The 22,342-nt window shown below is 40.0% G+C and overlaps 1 protein-coding gene across 1 annotated transcript; it reads right to left on the reverse strand.

The window, feature by feature from the left end:
* Positions 1–2,758: 2,758 nt before the first annotated feature.
* ophn1 (oligophrenin 1) lies at positions 2,759–22,166 on the reverse strand. Its single transcript, XM_010749956.3, has 24 exons — positions 21,334–22,166; positions 20,307–20,402; positions 19,932–19,993; positions 19,232–19,303; positions 18,578–18,679; positions 18,372–18,482; positions 18,104–18,208; positions 17,872–18,001; positions 17,684–17,784; positions 17,502–17,593; positions 15,551–15,629; positions 12,966–12,999; positions 12,809–12,871; positions 12,155–12,229; positions 10,908–10,992; positions 10,707–10,765; positions 10,152–10,257; positions 9,885–10,044; positions 8,847–8,994; positions 7,902–8,195; positions 7,073–7,235; positions 5,233–5,283; positions 4,216–4,264; positions 2,759–4,121 (listed from the first exon to the last, which is right to left on the reverse strand). Exons 1-24 carry the CDS (start codon positions 21,485–21,487, stop codon positions 4,107–4,109), a joined length of 2,406 nt encoding a protein of 801 aa, XP_010748258.1. The 5' UTR covers positions 21,488–22,166; the 3' UTR covers positions 2,759–4,106.
* Positions 22,167–22,342: the final 176 nt, after the last annotated feature.

Raw genomic sequence — 22,342 nt, forward strand, 5'->3', positions numbered from 1 at the left:
AATACATGTTTAATTCAGCTCAGACATCCAGTAAGCAGTGTGAGAACACACATTCTTTTGTTCTGCACAATCTAAGTCCTGCACTTGCATGCATATTATTTTACTGAAGCACAAGGTCATATGAATTGGTGGAAGGGGAATTTCCACCAGTGCCACGAAAGGTCCAACCAACCACCAGAGCCCAGCGCTGGTAGCGGTGCAATAGTTGTTGCAAATCGAGGTGCAAAGTTGACAGATTTAAATGTGGGATGAAAAGGGCAGTGGAGAGGAGGCAAGGCTCCAACTGGCAGTGAAGGTTGGAATGTGGTGGGAGGAGGGGACGGCAAAATAAATACAATGATCGATCAGAAAACAGGTTTATAAAACAGATGGAGGTTTCACAGCTATAAAGAATAAATTAGTGAATAAGAACCAACGTGTTCCTCTTTTTTTCATTTGAGATGTTTTATGCGGGCAAGTCTTAAATGTTTATGTGAGCAGTCAGTGTTGCAGTCAGTGTTGGTATGTTGTTGTTGGGCCCAAACTGAAATCTAAACAGCTATTGGATGGATTGCCATGAAAGAAGACACTGACTTTCCATCTGGTGCCATCATCGGGTCAAAATTTCAACTTTATTTTTGTTTAAAAAACTGCATGTCAGCCTGTGCAGTACTTTGTGTTTAGCACTTATTAGCTAATGGCAGAGGTGAAGAACCTTGTATGATGGTTAACATTATACCTGCTTGACAGGTGGCCTACGCTTAATCTAAAATCTGGCAGGCAGAATGACATCTGGCCTGAGAACCTGCTGCTCCTCTCGGCTAGTAATGTTACAACTAAACAAATTAAAATGAGCTAACAGCAGCTACAGTTCGCAGCAGGAAACTCTGTAAATCACACAGAGTCGAAGCAAAGCAGCCAGAGGACATCGGATGGAAAAAAAAGATTTTCTCCATAAAATATGATCCAATTTCACCAAAATCAGTGAAATAATTGCTGGTGTAAGCTGTAAAGCATTATGAAATTCACCCAACCCGGAGCCCAACATTACATGGCATGAGAACAGACGAACCAGCGACAGAGGCACTATCAACCTGTAGCATCAACATGATAGTGAAGCTATTATATCATGTAGAAAAGTTACATAATGTTGCTTTAGAGACAGTGAACGACTTGTTTTGCATCCAGTTTCACACTTATATCACCTTGTCAGCAGCAGTTTATAGCTGCATACAATGCTTGTGGAAGATGCTTCACAATCAAGAAATGTATTTTGTCACAAAGTGACAAAGTGTTGCCTGTGGCAGACAGCTAGTGTTAAATGTAACCAGATGAGACGTTGTCTTTTGTTTCTCCCCCCCCACTGATTGAGCTGAAATGTGAGGGACTGGGCAGAAACCTTTTTTATTTTATACAATCTTGAATCTTTGGAGTTACTCTTATTATTTCATGACATGTATGTTTAGAAAATTCAGCTGTAGATAATGCATTCTTACTCTGCAAACAGTGCAATGCTCTAACAGATGAAAACAGTTGAATTGAGATATCAAATGTGTTAAATAGTTTTCATTCCAGAAGAATAATAATGAAGTGATTAATGAAAAAGAGGAAGAAAATTAACTTTATTGATCCCTCGGCGGTAAAATTCTTTCAACACTCAAGTCCGACAGGCGGAAATAAATCTAACAGACAAATGGCAAGGGAGATGATGAAGTTATCGGCAGCCACATAGCAGCACCCTGGAAGCAGTTAGGGGTTCAGCACTTGGCTCAAGGCCTCCTTGAGAGATGTTAATTAGCACACTTCATACTGTGGTCCATGCTGGACGTAACCCGCCACCCAGTTCCCAGGCCAGACTGAGCTATTGTGGTATTGTTGTCTCCACAGTAATGCATTGCAGCAGGGAACACTGATGTAACCACTTTCATTAATTTGTATCCCACAACTGAGCTTTAAATAATTTAGGAACTAGTTTTTCACAGCAGTCTAGTCAGTGGTGATTTGTCAGTCCATTGTATGTTCAGCTGATATTCTGAGATCCAAATTCAATAGCGCAAACCACAGACCAACCTTTTATTTGCAATTTGTTTTTTTAAAGATATTCTGAAGCTTTTTATTTGATAGAGACATCTGTAGTGTGACAGGAATGTGGGGAGCTATGGGGAACAAAGGGCCGCAGGTCGGACCTGAACCGTGGGCCACTGTGGCAAGGACTGAGCCTTTGTACATGGGGCAGACGCTCCACCAACTGAGCCAACCAACACTTAATTTGCTGTAGTTTTAAGAAAAGCTTTGAACGTCTGTTGATTCCAGCCTGTTAGAGACATAACTGAGCACACCGACACAGGAAGCTCTTCTTATTTAAATCTGCACAGACTTCTATGCTAAACTTCGAGATTATTTAACCAACGACTTGATCGCATCATTTCTTATGGTCTTATTTCACTGTTGCTCAGAGGTATTTTTGTCCCGTTTCAGTTGTCAGTCTTGTCTTCATGTACAATACAAAAGCTTATATGACAGGTGAGTCTAAACTTTTGAACGGTTGTATAATAGCGCAATTCTTCTGAACCAAAAGTACCCATCTGTATATCTACTGTCTGTTTCACGAGTGATCTCGAGCTTAGATGGATGTGACGCCAAGTTATATTACAGACCTGTTAACCTCACATTAGGGAGTGAGAGATCTTTCGAGGAAACTGTTACTTGCAATTGTTACTTATGATTAAAAAAAAACAAAAACAACAACAACACAAAAGACACAAAAGTGACACACAGCTTCTCATGAGTCATGTTGAGAACTCTTCATGTTTTATTTCTCTTTTTTTGTTTAACCCAACTAGACAACAACTTGAATTTTCAAGTTGGGTTATTAAAAAATGAAACAAAAAAAAGGAGTGTAAAATGAACATAATAAACAATTTAAGAACAAAGACATAAAAAACCCAACACTGGAGTGTTATTTTTCACACATGGTAACAATCGGGTGCGAACAAATTCAGGTAAACTTCGAGGCAGGGGTTGTCGTGATATACAGATACTGACGACAATTGTGACATTTAAAAATGAAATATTGATATTGTGTTAATAATACACTTAATATTGTGTAAATAAACCATTTGTTTTGTTCCATTCTCACTTTGTGTTTAACACTTTTTAATGCAGTTAATCCACTTGAAAGTTGAGTGAATTAATGTGCCACGATAGAGACAGAACACGATGAATTTGACTTGTAGCTTTAATTTAAAAAATTATATCGTTATTTTGAATTATTTTAGCCACATTAATCGTATAGTAAAAATCTGGTATCATGACAGCCCTACTTCAAGGACTCCTGTGCAACTTGACCCACCTGCTCCGAGGTCAGACGTTTGGGAATGGACACTGGTGAATCAGTTTTAATAATTCCTTATTAAAACTTTTCCTACTGTAAATTTAAACTACACTGACTTGAACACAAGCTTTATAGCACAATACTTTTTGTAATGCCTCGTAAAAAGTGACTTCTGCTCTGAATAACACGTTGTGTGACGATGGAAATACATAACTCAAAATGTTCTTTTTAAATGAGGTAACCAAAATAGCTTACACAGAAATAATTACTTAAAATGAATTTGCTTCATTTAGCATGGTCCATTTTATAAAATCTAGAGATTAATATTAAGACTAATGCTCTCAAATTAAGTACATTTTAATCAGTCTTCTTTGGGAGATCCATTTTAAAATGCTAAAACAAGCATTAAGAGTGCAGACAAGGGGTAAGCTGTTACAACTGGTTAAGCAGTTAGTTTGCTCCAATAAAACTATCCATTTGAACTTTTTACCACCGCTAAATTACTCGATATCGTCAACTGGTGTGAGACAAGGGCTGTTACTCCATCTAACTTTGGAATAAAGATCCAACAGTGAGCCGAAATACTTTGCAAGCTCAATCAAAAGTCAGTTTGCTACCGTGCTGCTTTACACAACACCACTCTTACTATTAAAAAATCAAATGGATTCAAACATCCATTCAGTTCTTCGGAGAGCCATTTCTTCAGTCAGTCCGATAAGATCAAGAGCGACTGAGCTAATTCCCTCCAGCTTGATGCACATGTAGTGGTCACATGACGTGTCCCTCCTTTACTTTAATTCTGAGGAAACTAACAAAAAAACAAACAAACACACAAAGAGAGTTCATCAAACAGGTACAGTACACTCTGTAAAATGAACTGTAAGAATTACAGTAAATCTCACCTCTTTTTTCACATTTGTCCCTGCTGATGGTGACGGAGAGGTCGGAGGACTAAATTAGAAGAGAAAAAAACAAACAAACAGGTGAATTAAATATCACACAATGTGTGATAACACCAATCTTGCTGCGTCATTGCATCTCACACTGGGTGAGTCTGTGTCAGACTATGTGATATAAACTTTTATACAACAGTTAGTCCCGGCCAAGTAACCTGAGTGGACTGATCGTTCCAACAGCACTGAGACTTTTAACTACATATATCACTCCAGGTGTTCTATTAGCGTTACATTAATGTTTGTCATCTGTTGGATTGTAACAAAGATGAACGTATTTCTTCGAATGGTTTAAGAACACACACAACAATTTTCTGTATATAAAACCTGATCAGCCACCATTAGTTAATCAACACACAACCATTAACAGTTACTACTTAACAGTTACCTAGTGTTCTTTGTCAATTCGGCATCAATATAATCCATAAAGATAAATTATATTTCTGTGAAAACTTTTTGGATTCTGTGGGTTATTTTAGTGACATGATGAGTAAATGTGCGACTTCATTCCGGTCTGACCTAGATGTTGGATCGTAATCCAATCACCATATTTATATAACACATTATTTTAACAACTCGTCAGACTCTTGCCCTTCCATTGTTATCACACGCCCTCCCTTTTGGACATATTAATGTAGACTGTGCCAAACACTGATAGAGGAGATAAGAAAGAGATAAACTCTCTTTCATAAAACTCCAACAAACTCTTCCCACTCACAGGCATTCCTCATTTACAGTGAGTTCCTTAATGTGAGCCATCTAAGTTGAAAAAGATGTGTGTGTTTCCACCTTCTTAATTATTATCAATCATGAGTAGGAGTTCAAAAAGGCGCCAAAACGGGAACGGTCTAATGTAAGAATAGAAGCAAGCACAACAACTTTGTGTGTGTGCGTATTCAGTTACTGACTTACAAATAATAGTTTTCCTGTTGTGGTTTTATTAACTTTAAAATCGCTTTTACTTACCTGACAACTTGCCTGGAGGCATTCTCAAAAAACTTTGTTTTAGAGGCAACACTGCAGAGAAAGAAGGAAACTCACATGTTGGTATATTCTTCATTAACATTATCATTACTACTGCATGGTAGATTATACTTTTTATACTCCACTCTCTTTAGTTCTTCCACTAATATTTGGGTGCTACATGTGTGTTTTATTAGTTTTCTATAGACCTTTTTAAAAAAGGCAGATATGTTGACATGTTTCATCAGAGAAGAACTGCACAATCAGGATCTCTGTGGGTTCATTACTACAAGTGACCTCCTTCACATACAAGTAGTCTATTGTTAATTTAAACAATAAGTCCCAAGAGGCTGCGGTTTACATTTACATATTAGAACAGCTAAGAGGCGTTGTTAGGCGTGTTTATCACAGCCTCGTTTGGGTTATTACTTTTAGAAAATGGTTACTATACTTTATATATCTTGCAAGGTTTCATAAAATCCATAAATCAATCAGCTATAACATTATGACCACCTGCGTAATATTGTGTAGGTTCCCCTTTTGTCGCCAAATCAGCCCTGACCTGTTGAGGCACGGACTCCACTACACCTCTGAAGTTGTGCTGTGGTATCTGGCACAAATACGTTAGCAGCAGATCCTTAAGGTCCTGTAAATTGTGAGCTGAAGCCTCCTTGGATTGGACTTGTTTGTCCAGCACATCCCACAGATGCTCGATTGGACTGAGATCTGGGAACTTTGGAGGCCAAATCAAACACCTTGAACTCGTTATTGTGTTCCTCAAACCATTCCTGAACTATTTTGCTTTGTGGCAGGAAGCGTTATCCATCTGAATGTGGTCACTGCCATCGGGGAATACTGTTCACTTTAAAAAAGGTACAAGCCAGCCATCACTCCTCACATGCATCAATGAGCCTTGGCCGTCTATGACCCTGTTGTCGGTTCATTGCTTTTCCTCTCTTGGACCACTTTTGATAGGTACTGACTGCTGCAGACCGGGAACACCCCAAGAGAGCTGCAGTTTCAGAGATGCTCTGACCCAATTGTATGATCATCACAATTTTAGACCGCAAACTAGCTAAAGTTACAATGTTAACATAGAGTGTTGTAGTTTGTGTGCTTTGGATGGAGATAAAAGAATGTATGGAAACAAGAGGTGCTTCTCTAAAAACACAGGGTTTCCTGACTGAACAGAAATCCTCGAAGGGTCTCTTTGTTTCTTTCCCTGGCATATTTGTGGGTGTTTGCATGCATGTTTAATGGTCTCAACTTTGTTTCTCAACTTTTCCAGCTTTTCAATTTCTCAATTTCTTTTTCAGCTTCCTGCTCCATCCTGTCCATTTCTTTCAGCCACTCATCCCTGCTTAGCCCACCCAGTAGATCGAAATTTACAACATTTTGTAGGAATTTGTTTGGCGCAGAATAAAGTGATGTAAGGCAGTCACAGATGTGTGTTTATTTAGTATTTTACTAAATAAACACATCTGTAAACACACATCTTTGAGCACTCATAATCAACGATTATATGTTTTCTAAATAATACCATTGATTTTAACCTTTTTACTCTAAAAAGGAATCTAAAAAGATAAGAGACCTCGGCTGCTCTTAGCTTTTGTAATCAGCACAGTGTTAATTGGCTGGATCTGAGGTTTCAATGTGTTCATGTCAAATTGTGACCCCTGATAACATGTCCAATCTTTCTGATCATAAAAGTTATCAATGCTTTGAAGACTGCTCATTCTGCTCTGGCCACATTTCAAGGTTCAATTCGAGCTTCACTGCTCTGTTATTATTTATCTAAAAGTATCAATAAAAAGATGTCATCAGACTTTGGTATCTCACTTACTAGGATGTGGCCGAGCTCTCGCTGCTGGCTGCACTGGAGGAGACGGCACTCGGGGTCTTTTGTGAACCCGGAAACCTGGAGGGGGGCTCAGGAGGCCTGACTGGAGGTCTACAAATGGCATGTTTTTCTGCCGACTTTGTTCTGGTCAGACCATCAGAATCTCCTGAAAAACAAAAACAATACTAAATGTAAATGAATGTATGAGAACGAACAGCAATAAAATTAGCTACGATGCCTCCAGAGGTTGGGAAACAGGTTTTTAACATTCAATAAAATACGGATTTTATGTCATAATAACAAAACAACAGCATGCTGAGAGTTAAAGCCGACTTACAGATGTTCTTTGGAAAAATAATGCAATTAAAAAAAACTACAAATCAGCAAAGATTTTCTGTTTGCAGCCACACACTTAACAGTGACTGCTTCATCATCCACCAGAAAAACTTACATAACACTCATTTGTTTTCCCAATAATTACCTATTTTTACAGTTACTGTATAACTAGTCCTAAAACAATGAAATGGTGGAAAACCAATTACAGATTAGTTAAAGCAGCTAAAAACAAGGATACAGCAGCTGGCACCATGATTACCTCTACTCCAATAACAAACAACACAACGATAAAAAACAACAAATCAACAGGAACAAGAATGATTTTGCAGATGAGGGTCTTAGGAGTTGGCTGACGTTTTGTTTTTCCCCACACACACCTGATCAAAACATAAAAACTTTGCTTTTCACATTACACTACATCCCCTTTGGTCCTCACTTTTTAAAACCTGCAAGTGTTTTTTTAGTTACAGTAGAGTTTAAGGAGGGTTCATCGCACCTTCTCTGTTGGCTGATGTGACCTTAGGAGGTGGTTTTCTGCTCTGGAAGGAAGGCACTCGGCTCACGTAGATTCCAGACTCGCCGTTTGCTGCTGAAGAAGAATCTGGCCTTTGCCTCGTATCGTCTATCTTGTCAGACTCTAAATGGCGGTTGATTGGTCTGGGCAATAATGCGTGTCTCGGAGGAGGTTCTCGTGGAACGAGTGGAGCGGAGCTTACAGGTTTTGACCTCTGCAGAGGTATCGGGCTCGCTGAGGCTTCCCCGTCCAGCACAGAGCTCTCATTCTGGCCATCTGTTATCAAGAAAAAACACAGCGGTTAATGCAAAGGGCTACTTGGAAGGAACTTGACAGCTACAAAGATGTGGGTACAGCAACTCAAGTCCTCAGTCAACTGACACCTCAAGACTTGCTTGAATTCAGACAGTCGGCTATAAAGAGGTAGTAGGTTAAAATATCTGACAACACAGGGAGGACAAGCAGCAGGTGCCTTAAATTTCTCTGCCATAGTGTATAAAAGAATGAAGACACACCCATTTAACGAGGAGTTTAAAACAGACAGAAAATTACACGACTTAGCCAGAGGCATTTGAAAAAAAAAGACTAATGTGAGATGGAAAAAATGGAGAGAAGATACGTTTATTTGTCCTTGAAAAAAAACCACACCAGTAGAATTTCCTACCAACAATAAAAGATGATAAAGAATAAAGTAAGACAATGAATAGATTTTGATTTGAGAAACAAACGAATGACTCAATTTTTAGAAAAATGTAATGATATAATCGACAATGACATTTTTAAGAAATGACCCTGCAGGTGTGTTTGGTACAAATCATTAAGCATGAATCATCAATCAACAATAATCTACTGTACATTCAGCACAGACAGGATGGGATAATGATGTGGATGACGATGACAATCAGGCCAAGGGAAGCTAATAATTACTCTCTGCGTGCTGAAAGTGGTCGTGACTAAGAGCATGATAAACACGAGGTGGTCGCTTGGAGATTGTGATCGGTTGCCGCTTTCTCGGGGTGATTCGCGGAGGAGGGACGGGCGGGGCGGTGCTGTCCTCTGGCATATAACTGAAGATCTGTGAACACACACACACCAAAAAATAAATACAGGTTATGGTACACTTTGATTCAGCAGCCTGGATATTTGATAGAATCACATGATGAGAAAGAGCAGAAAAAAGATGAATTACTGCTACAGTACAAACACCAAACATGTGACCTAATTAAAAAGGTCAACATTTTGGGAAATACACTTGAATTATCCTTCTTATCACAACTTAGATGAGAAGATTTGACACCTCTCACTTGTCTGTACGCCAAGTCTGAAGCTACAGCCAGCAGGAGGATAGCTTAGCTTAGCATAAAGACGTGAAAACAGCTAGCCTGGCTCTGTCCGAAACAAGCGGCGACCTCCGTGACTGTGAAGTGAAGCCAGTGTGGGAGTGCCAGAAACTGCAGTTCCTTTAATGGCTACAGAGCCACCACACAAGGGTCTTAAGAAACCTGAAGGTGACGCCACGAACACAACGTCCATTCTTTATACTGTCTATGGTCCAAAGGTATCGCTGTAAATTCGACCAAATGTGTTGGACTGTTTCCTTGGCTGGGGCTCCGCTTGGTTGCCTGGCAAGTGATACTGGACAAAAACAACTCCCTGTTGTTGTTTTTTGTACAAAGAAAGAAAAAATAAAGTTAATTATTGAGTTTTTTGTACAAAGAAAGAAAAAATAAAGTTAATTATTGAGCTTTAGAAATGCTGGAAGGTGGTTTTTGTTACTTTTAGACAGAGCCGGGCTAACTGTTTCCACCTGTTTTCAGTCTTTATGCTAAGCTAAGCTGGCGGTAGCTTCATAGCATCAGAGTGGTATCAAACATTTCACCTAACTGCAAGACAGTGTACTACCGTTTTATTTTTTGCTTGAGAACAGACAAAAAAAGCTCCGTCCTCTGAAACCTGAAGTCGCACCTTTTTGTAGTCCTCAATCAGAATCTCCACGACGATATTTTGGAACTTGATATCCAACATCGCCGCCACGGTCTCCTCCTTTGCCCTCATCAGCGTGGGTCCAAAGATAACAGCCATGTTTGAAGGCGTCATTAGGTTGTCTTCACTGTGACTGCACACGCTGTGAACAGACGTCAGGTCGGGTTCAATAAGATGTAACTAAACTTGGACACAACAACAGAAGGAGAGTAAAAGGTCCCCTGGGATAAATCACAACATAGTACGTACTTGACCAGGTGTTTAATAAGCATCTCCAACATCTCTCGATTCTTCTCTGGTAGTTTGTAGGTGAGTGAATGAATTTCACTCAGTCGAGAGTCGAGACTATCCGACTCTGTGGTGCAAAGACAACAAAAAGTTACCGAACAGTTCATGATATGAGCCACACTGCAACGGTGTGAGACTAATGAAAGTTGTGACATTTCCAGGAAACTGAAGGCACAGGTTGTCTCACTGTAACATCATGACAGAATGAGGTTGATGATGCTATTAAAACTCGATGTCTTGTCTGTTTTATGGTGACATGTGACAGATGAAAATAAACAGGGAGCTCACATTTCTTCTAATGATTTTCATAGTGAAACTGTTTATACTGTTGAATCTTCAGCCTACAGACTGTTGATGTGCAAATACCTATTTTGTATCTGGGATTTAATGCAGGTAACTTATTTGGTTTACTTTGTACTTTGTACTTATTTGGTTGGTCTAGATCCAACAACACAGACACACACAAAAAAAAAAACTCCCTTATCTTAGCTCGATATTTTACAAAACACGTCTTACTTGCAGCACACATGAGGTCTCTGTGTAGACCGTAGGTCATCAGAGGTTCAGACAAGCTCCTGCAGGGAAACACAGACATCGGTGTAAGAAAAAGATGTCTGGATTTAAGATACATACATTCAGATTTCAGCAGTTTCAGTGTGTAACATTCATATATCTTAAAGTATAATTCAATGTTTTCCTGCTCTCACACAAACGTACCGTAGATAAAACTTCAATGCACTCGTGATGGTTTTCACGTCCCAGTCGCTGCTGTGAAGGTCCACATCTCCCGGGTTTGTCGGATCTACGATCAAAACAAACCAGCAGAAAATATTTCATGATATCATGTTGGCTTTCTTTTTCATAGTGATAATGAATAATAGTCATATTTTAACAGTGTTTGTCTGTGTGTCCGCCCTGTAATGAACTGTTGACTCGTCCAGCCTCTTGTCCAGTGTCCGCCTGGATTGTAGGTAAACAGACTGTACTTATATAGCGCTTTTCTAGTCTTCTGACCACTCAAGGCCAACTACATATCTGATTCATACACTGATGGCACTGGCTTCCATGCAAGATGCCAACTCATCATCAGTTGTTGGGGAGCTAACCATTCATACACCGAGCAATTTGGGCTTCAGTATCTTGCTTAAGGACACTTCAACATGCATACTGGAGGAGCTGGAATCGAACCTCTGATCATCGGATTAATAGACAACCAGCTCTACCTCCTGACAGTGAGAAGTATGACTCAACACTTTCTATACACCATATTCACACATTTGACAGTATACCTGAAAAATCTAAAAATGAAACCCCAAATATCAAAAATATGTGAATGTGAAAAATAAAAATAAATCTATACTACTTCTAACATCTTATTTTTATTTTGAAAGTTCAAGATCAAAACTTAACTTCCAGTTTTGAAGTTTCATTTTTCAATTCTCAAAACTTTTGGCTACAATTTGGGTCAATATAAAATTACTGACCTATCATCAGCTTTCAACTCTGTTTTTGGTCTCCACCGACTCCTGAGGGAAATATCGCCCTCTTCAGCTGCTAAACGCTCCACTACATTCATAAGCTAACTAATCTCTAACTTTGTTTGTCTGTTTGCTGCTTAGTTGGTCGTGTACGACAAGTTTTTAGGAGCTTTTTCCGCAACATAACCACGTTAACTGGAAAATCAGAGCAATGTTTTTAAAGCTCAGTTAAGAGCCTGATGGTAAGTCTCTAGGGGTTTGTCATTATAAGCTTTCAGATAATGCAGGTTATTTGTGTAAAAATACAATTTAAAGAGGCTTTGAGGCATCCAGAGAAGAAGCATCGCGAGTCAGCAACCTGCTGATATTTCCTCGTCACTCATCCACACAACTAAGCGCAGCTTTTGTGCAGTTATGCTGTACAGTAAGTGAAGAAATGCAGTAAATGGACAGATGTTGAACATGTTCACAGGCTTATTTCCTTACCAAAGAAGGCATTTAAAAGCTTCTGCACTTGAATGTTGCTGCCAACTGTTCTGTACACTCCTTCTTGTGTGACTCCTGGAAAGAGGAGAAAAAAGGGGGAGTGTGAGCTGGACAAACACAGACCAGTGGAAATGCACAGAGCCTGCAGGATCCAGAATGAAGATACAGATGTTTTTGCCTGATCATGAACGTTTTCACTGAGCCACTCTGCGCACTATGCCCAGATCACGAGTCAAATTACATGCATATGGAATATAGTGTTTAATCCCATTCTTGCATGATGAGTCACTCGCATTGTGACTGCAAAAGTAGCATCTGACTTCAGGTTTGAGGTTTTAAAGTTTCAGCAGAGAGAAGGTTTTTATAAAAGATTCCAAAATCATTTTTTTTTTAAAGAAAAAAAAAATCAGACAGGCAGACCTTAATAGTGTGTGATAAAGATGTGATAATTAAAAGGCCTGAACAATCTGACAGTATTGTAATAAATTGTAATAAAGGAGTTTTTTTCCCCTCCAAGAGCAGCCTGCAGGCGTGGCATCAACACCTAACCTATGACTCAACTACGCCCCCCTCAGGGCATCTGACAGATCTAAAAAGACAGCTGGGATAAAGCTCTAATGAGAACCTCTTTTTTTTTTTCTTCTTTTTTTTTACCTTTTGTTTCAATATAGTTGATGCACTTTCGCACAAACTTGAATCCAATTTCGTTCAATTCCACTGTGGGAGCAAAAGAAGATGGAAAAAATGATCAATCATTTTTAGATGATGCATCCAGGGATAAGTTAAGACTTTAAGGGTAATGGTGACTTACTTTCAGCTTGCTTGTGAATTGGGGAATGATAGATCTGAAATGGAAGAAAAAAAAAAATTATGGAAAAATCCAGGACCGGCCTTATTATTTCACCATGATTAATGAGTTGCTGAAAAACTGAATATGCGGGGAAAAAACAACATGTGATGATGGCAGGACGACATAAAACTACTCCACTGACACCAACGAGTGATAGCTTCCGAGATAATTTAATTTAAAAGACCTCAGGCACAATTTTCCCCTTTATTTTCCAACCTGTGAGCAGCTTTAAATTACATGAAAATAATGATAAATAAAATAATGAAAACACAGAGAGAGAAATTTTAAAAAAAAGGACAAAGAGAAGATGTTTGTCTTGTTAACTGGTGGAAAAGGAGAATTCCTGAATTGAAAACAAGCAAACAAATGAAAGAATTCACTTTTAAATATTAAAAGCAGTACTTCACTACAGGCAGAGTCAGATGTGTTTTTTTTTGGTTTTTTTATATCAGAATTATTATTATTATTTTATTTATATTCACTCTGTTGCCCTCCCCACAGATGGATGTTGGAGGTCAGGGCCAGCCAGGGAGCAGCTGGAGACAGTACAGCCCTGTTCAAGGACTCCTCAGCAGGGAGAGTGTTTGTTGGCACAGGCTGCTGAAGTGTGAAATATTGCCTCCATGGTCTGTTATTGATTTACACCTGAGAACAGACTGGCTGCTGTTTTACTCTCTGCTTTGTTTTGACTTAAATATTGATGCTTTTTTTTCTTTTTTACATTAAAATCTGAGAAATCTGATCTATGGACGCAAACATAATGAAGTTACCATCAGGGAAAAGAATTACACACAAAGCCCATTTCCAGTAGCTGAAAGACATTTCAGTGGCTAAACATAAAAACAGACAAATGTGCAGTGGCTTGGCGAGTTTGTAGACAAACGAGTGGACATATGAGTGGTTTTCTCTCTTTTTTCCACTTTAATACCAAATATCACGGTGGGAAGTGTACAAAAAGAGGCTTTGAGGTACATTACATTTGTCATTTTGGCAAATAAACGCATGTCAACCACGTCTTGGTTTAGAGATTTAACAAACGTGCCCAAACAGAGAGTTATGGACTGGAATGGACCAGCTGGCCCGTCACCTGTAGAGATTGTCAGAGGTGTCAGTCTGTGTTTTGCTTCCAGAGCTCCTGTGGGTATTTATCACAGGCACAAAACCTTTGAAATTAAAGCCAAAATGCATGTGAGATGCTGGAACTGGTGAATATTTGTCACTTTTTGATAGAAAAATTATTTAACTTTTATAAAAAACAGAGCTAACAGTTTCAGATCTGGAGTTATTAAGCGTTTGATGAGTGCTACATTAACTCTGTCCATTACCAATTCAAGCTCCGGCCTTAAGACACAAACATTAAAAGCAGCAGGAGGAAGTTTCAAAAGATGCGGTATGTGCACAAACATCCTTCAGTTGAAACACGTGACAGTATGAACAAGACGTGTTGCAACAAATATGAGTGAGAGGAAGAAGCGGATCTTATATTTCAGCTGTTCAAACAGCTAAAAGGGCATTCAGGGACCACAGAGCTGACCCTGGTCCAGAAATTTTATGCACACTGGACAGCTGTGCAGTTCAGTGGATTTTTGCTTGAGAATATTTGAGCAGATTTGTGGATGGAGAAGCTCTTGTGAAATGTTCACAATATACAGAAGTCATTAGGGAAGTTGCACATAAAGAGGGTACAGAAAAGTATGCCTTCTGTTATTTTCACTTCCTCTGTAGTGACGGTTTAATGGTTTTTGTCCACAACTCACACGACATCAACCTAAAGCATCTGATGTGAGGGAGATCTAAAAACGAACCATCAAACCAAAAGGAGGAATTATTAATTACTAATGCCTTTTTTCCAAATTTTGCTAGTGGGGCAGTATTTCATCAGCAGGGAGCAGGGAGGTCTTTGTTAGAGGAAGCAGGGAGGTTTCCATTAACACCTATACATGATTATAATAGCAAAAAAAAGAGAAATGACTAATGGTGTGAACTCAGCCCTGTTGTAAGAGACTATTGAGACTAATCAGAAGCCATAATGTAGTCGCACACTGATGCACAATGTGCCTAACAAGCTTCATACTATCCCTCGCACAAGAGCCATAATGAGATCACTCGCAGTCTACATCCTGCAGTGCTTAACAAGTGTTTAATAAGAGCTGTCGTGGGCCTAAGACTATAGATGTCGTTAGAAAAAAAAAGACAGATTTCCTAAAAAGATATTAATCTTCATAGGTGAAGCTTCTTCCCAGAAGAAAGTTAACTATGTTAACTAGCTGCCAACATGTAAGGAGATTTTATTATAAAAGAAAAAACTGGCTTTATGTTGGAAATGGAAGCTGACATTAAGAGTTTGATGTGTCAGCATAGTGGCCACGTTAACCCCTCCTCCAGCAGCTAACCCCAAATTGAAGGAAGCGGAGGAGGAGGAGGAGGAGAAGGGCAGAGGAAGAAGAAGAAGAAGATCGAGGACTTTATATAACGTTATAGTGAGAGGTATTTAATTCTCTTCAGGAGAACAATCCTCAGTGAGTTGAGATGAGAAATAAACTCACAGGCTCTTTTCCGTCCATGGCCTCCATCCACAACTTCCTGTCTCCCTCCGAAAGAGCCTGAAAGGTGACGGGCGTGTTTCTATGGGAACAGTAACAAACACAATTAAAAAAGGTAAATGTTTGATTCACATTATTCAGTAACACAATATTAAAGGTGCTGCAGTATCCAACCACTGTGAAACATTTAGCTTCTTATTTAAACTCTCCTGTAACTGATCGGACAAACTTTTCAAGCAGAACAGGGTGGACAAAATAACAAGAAGAAGGACTTTGAACATCTTTGAAGTATCTGATTTAATCCCGTGTGGTGATGACGGGACATATGAATGGAGATGAACAAGACAAGCACGAAGAGATGATGAAATGCGATTGTTGCAATCTGTCTCCTGCAGATAGAAACAAAATCTGGTGCCAGATTTTGCAGCTCACAGGCTCCTGAATCAATTGTTAACTGTGGCAACTGTGCTACGAGTTTTAAAGATCTTTGTGCCAACTGCACTCATCAACTAACTATGAAAACCTTTGAAAACTCACAGAAAATAACTTTTCTGTTAGCTTTAACAGCTAAAACAGAGATCCCTGCTATCTACGGGAGCCATGTTTGGCGTAAAAATAGCAGTTCAAAACCTTTTCTATCATTGAGTTAATGGATTAGGTGACATTTTATGGATATTTCATTTTATATTTAGGACACAACAATAACAGAACACTGTTGAAAACTGATAAACTGCGCAATTAACCCAATGCATTAACTGCAGGACGTTTGTCAAACAAGCGATTTGGACAGATTTAAGATTATTTCCAATCATAATGTTATCAGAGATGAGTTTTTCTGATATTTTTAGTAACCTTATATACAATTCTCTTTCTGTATTATGTATTTTTATTATATTTAACAACCATACATACTAAATTGGCTTCTTTTTTGACAGATTTCTGCTCATTATTCTATGAGAATGTGTTCAGGTCTTCACTGTGCCCTTATTCTGTCACATTTATTTAAACTTTAGATCCTAAATAATCATCTAAACTTTAAAAACAACAATTTAATTCAGTTTTCTCTGCATAAATGAATTAAATGATGAGGCATAGGCCAACTATATAGGCTGGGGCTCAGGAGGTGGAGAGGGTCAGCCACTAATTAGATGATTGGTTCGATCCCTGGCACCTCTAGTCTGTCACGTTGTAGTGTCCTGGCTGTGCCGTTGATGTGTGAATGGGTATGAATGATTAGCTCCCAAACTGGTGAGCAGTTGGCAGCTTGCATGGCAGCCAATGCCATCAGTGTATGAATGTGTGTGTGAATAGGTGGAGGAGATAAGTAGTGTAAAAGCACCTTGAGACTAGAAAGTATCGGAAGCTCTTGCATGTTTAGTACCTAAAACAGCCAATCAAACAATCACTGTCCAAGAAAGTACGAGCAGAGGAGCTTGTAAGCACACCAGGCATCAGGAAGGTCAACAGTCAGGGTCAAATACAAGCACCTAAAGCATGTCAGGTGGGCGGGCGGCAGCTCTGCCACCTTCAGTTTATCAACCAGCCAACTCCTCATTATGTTGTTGCTCGGTTCAAACGCTGGAACAAATTAGTTGCTCAACATTCAGAGACACTTTTAAGCACTTAATGCATAATTCAAGCAGCTTTTAAACCTTTAAAAACACCCTGTCGACACTCCAAGTATTTCCACAGATTTCAAGTGTCGATTAAAATGCATTTTGTGAACTGAGCGGCCTGCTTATATAAATATGAGCTTGTTGTGTTCCTTCCCCCTGAAATCACCGGGGTTGCCATCTGTTTCCAGCGTGCGCCTGTTGCTTAGGGATTGTTTGGGCTACAGTCCATTTAGCCCTCACACTCTGTCCTTGTAAGCCACCTGTTCACCTGTTTATCCCACAAGGCTTTCTCGTCGCCTCATGTCACGGTTATCTCAGATATGTTTTTGCGCTCTAACCTCTCGATAATTTCCACGTCGAAGCAAAAGCGCTTATCTATGGAGTCGGTCTTCCGGCGGATGCAGGATTTCAGCGTCAGCTGCGTGGGACCCTGCGGGGGACAGAGACAAAGCGGTCACGACTAATAGATATCGGAGTATCACATGTAGTAATAACTGCATATTTCTTTACTATGAAGCACCTGTTTAGTTGTCGTCTTCTGTTCACAAGGCACCATGACCAGCAGTCTCCCCTCCTTGTGATACCTGCAATAATATTTGACCCATGACACCCCCAAAGCCCCTGTTGGGACAAAAGAAGCCAGACAGCCTTTGTCAAGAGGGGGTTGTATATGTATTGAGCTCCTGTATAAACATTTAGTACACTTACACTTCTCCTGACAGTACAGATAACCCTCCATCGGAAGAAAACTGTGCATTTTATATATCTGTGAGGGGTGTTTCATCCTCTTCATCAGCTCCACCATTTCCTCCCGAGTGCTCTCATAGTGGTTTCTTGTCTGGCGGGGAAAAAAAACAGACAGCACTTTAGAATATGGAGGACTAAAAGGATATGAAATGTCACTAATGGCATAATTTGTTTAACCGGTAACTCCACTTACATTCTGCAAGCTGAGCTGCAGTTCCTGCTTGTAAGGCATGAAGTCCTGAGTCATCTCCACTGTCAGGTTGTTGAGTGTTAAAACGCTGTGAAGGAAGGCCAGCACCTGTTCGACCAGAGTGTGAGCGACATACTTAGAGCCAAAGCCAAAGGAACAGCTGACGCAAAGAATACATGACTGTGACTGTGACTGTGAGTGTGTGTGTGTGTGTTGTGTCATTACGTGGCTACAAACAGGAAGAGTGGGAGAGCAAAAAGGCAGCACTCACCGGCTCCACAACATCGAACTTTTTTCTGTCCTGAACTTGATGGATCTGGTACACGTACTCCACTGACGATTCATAGAAGTTCACTCGCTCTTTGTCTAAGAGTTCATCAGCCTGTCGTAAAAGAGAAAATAATAATAACAAATTATTTTGTGGCTCTCGTTTTGTACATTTAACGTCACGACTGATGAATGCTTGCTGTGCTTCACCTCTTGAAGTTGGCTCTCTTTCTTCTTGGCAGAAAGATTCAGGTGTTTGTCCACCTGGGAGTAATATTTTTCACTGTCTTTCTCAAACTTCTTTCTCTTTTCCTGCAGGACATTGTGAAAATGAGAGATTATGTCATTATTACAGAACATCTAATGACTGACAAACAGGTTGTATCTTGTCCGGGGATTCAAATCATGAAAATGAAATCACAATAACATTGAAATGAAAAGTTGTTTGATGTGTTTTCATTTAGGTACTGGAGCAAGTAAAACATTTGTGTGTGTTTTTTATCATTTGTGTGTTGTTTTTTTGTTGTTTTTTTTACATTATTTAAAAAGCAGTAAGAATGACCGAAATCAGCTGGCTAATAAATAAACCGAGAGGTGTCGTGCTGAATAATTAAGGTGAGTTTCCAAATGCCTTTAAAAAGGAGCACACGTGGGGTGAGTTTAAAAAAAACAACATGACTGCATTCCTTTAAACAAAAGAAGAAGAGATATTATGTTTCATGCATTCACACTGAAAGAGATTTGAGGAAGTAGTTTAACATCCTGTTTATGTCAAAAGCTCATGAAGGTGTTATAATTAAATAATGATCTGACTCCCACTTTGTTCACACGATTGAGCAGCACTTGAATTCAGTGAACACTCACTTTTGTTACTCCTATTTGCTCCTTTCTGAACTTCTCCAGCGGTTTGATGAGCAGGTCGGAGGCGTTCTGAACCTGCAAACACGGAGCAGACGACACTTCTAAAATGCACATGCACAAATAAACATGCATGAGATAAAGTTTAGAAATGAACATATTGAGGGTGAGCGTGAAAAGACACGCACACCATGCACGATCCTCAGATGATCTCGAGTTTTAAAATAAGACACGTATCCAGAAAACCCAGTCTAACAGGAACTGCTCCGCCTAAAGACACGGTTTAATTGAAGTGTAAGGCAAGAGGATGAAACAAAGCTTAGTTTGTGTCAGAGTTTATGTGGCTTGGTAAGAGATGTAGATGCAATGTGTGAAATAAAAAGCAGCGAAAGTGGTGAAAAGACATCAACGCATAGGCATTAAGGTGCCATTTACGAAAAAGGGAACAGGAAAACCAAGAAGAGAACTGAGAGTGAAATAATCGATCTGAGGAAACACTTACAAGGCCACAGCCATAATCTAACATATTTCAATTAAGAGCAGACCGAGACAAAACATTTTGCATCATAACAAACAGAAAGTTTCTGTAACAGAAGGAGCCAGTGGTTTCCTTCAGACTAGTGCAAGATGTGTTCATGTGGTTTAAAAGAAATAATGAGTAATCAAATAGGATGCTTGGTCAGCATGGAGGAAGTTGATAACCCACCAACATCATCCTGTCGTGCTCCACTTCCTGCAGGAGTCCAGCGAACTCCTGGAACGACTGAGCTGGGGGAGGAAAGCGCAAAAAAAAGATGATGACCGGAATAAAGATTTCACACGTTCACGTTCACGCAGGAAGCGCAAGCAGGCAGATTAAAGAAGAAGAAGTTTCTGTTGTTTCCAAAACAATTGGTCTCCTGGTTACTCATATTTAAGTTGTGAAGAAATACGCGGAAACTGCCAAAACATTTTTCCAGTTTATTCTGATGTCATATTTGTAATTTGCACTGCAGGACTGAGGCATTGAAGGCTCTCTCATGTTATCATAAAGTGTGTTAAGTGATCAGGAGCATGTGTGTGTGTGTGTGTGTTATCTTACCGATGTTAATCTCATCATCTGTCAGAGAGTCACCGATGACTTCGAACTGAAACACGCTGAGTGTTTGTGAAAACTTCTGTATCGCCACAGAATAACCTAGAATGAAAACATCATTTGGACATGGTTCATAAACAGCTTCAACTAACTGCAACATACACAGATTTATTCTTCTATATATCCTGCTCATGAATCTGAGGACTACTGTAAGTGTTTTCTTCTCTCTCTTGTAAAAGAAAGATATCTTGGCATGGGCTCAGCAGCACAACAGCAGCAGCCAGTATGTGGTCTATGCCATATTTTATACCGACTGTGTCTGGGTTTCATTATGAAAACACAAACACAGCGGGTCAGATTAATACCAACATATCTGGCATCACATTTTAAAATCCCTTCTTAATCCTTTCAAATGTTTATTTTCCATCAACAAATGATCCCTGCATTTTTATGGAGGCTTTTTAGTGCAGAGCAAAGTGCATTCCACAACATTTACAGCTACAAAGTGTCTGCAGTGCATGAGCAGGCATTGAGATGTATAAGACATATCTTGGTGTATAAAAAAAAAAAAAAACACAGCACTCGTGACCTGAAGCGAACACACAGAAGGACCCTTGCTGCCCTACAATGACAGCTTCTGTATGCGAAGTGAAAAGCTTGTCACTGCTTATTTGGACGCCCACCCTCCCCTCCATGGAGTGCCATACTGACCCAAATATACACATCCACCAGTGTGCTGCTGACCCTGGCTCTGGTCCACACTATGAGAGTGCAGTACTACAACCAAGCAGCACATAGATGACACATCACACATGAGGACAGATGTTTGGGAACACAAAGAGCTGCACATCCTAAACCTTGCACATCTGCATCAGATCCCTTTCAAAGGGTGGACTCTCCCAGGGGAGCACTAGCACCTCCCTGACTGTGCCTCTCCCACCCACACTGATCCTGCAAGGCCCCTCTGAAGGCCCCTCTGATGCTGATCCACCATATTCACATGCAAAAACAATTTTTTTTAATGAATGCTCACCTTTGATTGCATTGATCACACTGTTGCCATCTTTGATCAACTCTTTGAGGAATTTGCTGGTCCTCTCCAGCTCCACTTCATAACACTTGAGGGTCTCTCTGAAATCCGGACTGTCCAGATAGCAGTCGCTAAACTCCAGGGGAGGATGCCCCATCTTCTCCTTCTGGCTTTCACACACAATAGATCCAGTGGATTAGTTTTACAGAGCCACGCAGCCTACGCTCGACTACCGCACGCTGCTCATAGCAGCTCATCTGGTTCAGGATCTGGATCCGTGGGGTCCGTGGGAGCCTGCGGACTTAACCCCGAACAGAGACGAGCCCCGGGCCGGTTTGATCCACTTCCTCCTTGGCCTCTTTTTCCTCTCTGACGTGCTGTTTTAAACTGTAATGCACTTCAATTCCTGCTGCTCTTCTTTTTTTTTGTTGCTACTTTTCCTTGTTGCTGTGTCGTGCATAGAAGAGCGGCGAGGATCCCTGCGGGGACGCGTCCCATTCCGGATTATTTCACACTGTCACCAACCCCCTTGTGTCCTTTTTAGCCTTTCATAACATGTCATTGATGCTTCAACTTTACGGCGTGTTATTCTTTGCCTAACAGACGTCTGAGTGTGTTTATATTATATCAATCACGTCCTTCAGTCATATATTTTGTACAAAGTGCGGATCGCAAAGCTGAATGGGACGGAGCCCAACTGGCTCTTGGACTTACAAACTTCCCCGTTTCCACCCAGGAGCGTCTTAAAGGGGCCGCGGCACAGATGGAGTAATTGTGTTGATGGTGCTGCGTTCATGTGCCGTCGGAAATCTGCCGAGTAAGGAGCAATGGCAGTACAAAGACTGGGTGACGTCACCCATCATCTGTGGTCCATCTGTAAAGACACTGTTAATTATGCATAAATTTAGGGCTTATAATATACATTATGTAAAAAAAAATTTTTTACATTATGTAAAATTTTTGTAAAATTATGCATACATTTGGACCTTATAATTTGAACAGGTGAGTTATA

This window comes from Larimichthys crocea, chromosome XXII, assembly GCF_000972845.2.
Source record: "Larimichthys crocea isolate SSNF chromosome XXII, L_crocea_2.0, whole genome shotgun sequence".
Classification (NCBI taxonomy): domain Eukaryota; kingdom Metazoa; phylum Chordata; class Actinopteri; family Sciaenidae; genus Larimichthys; species Larimichthys crocea.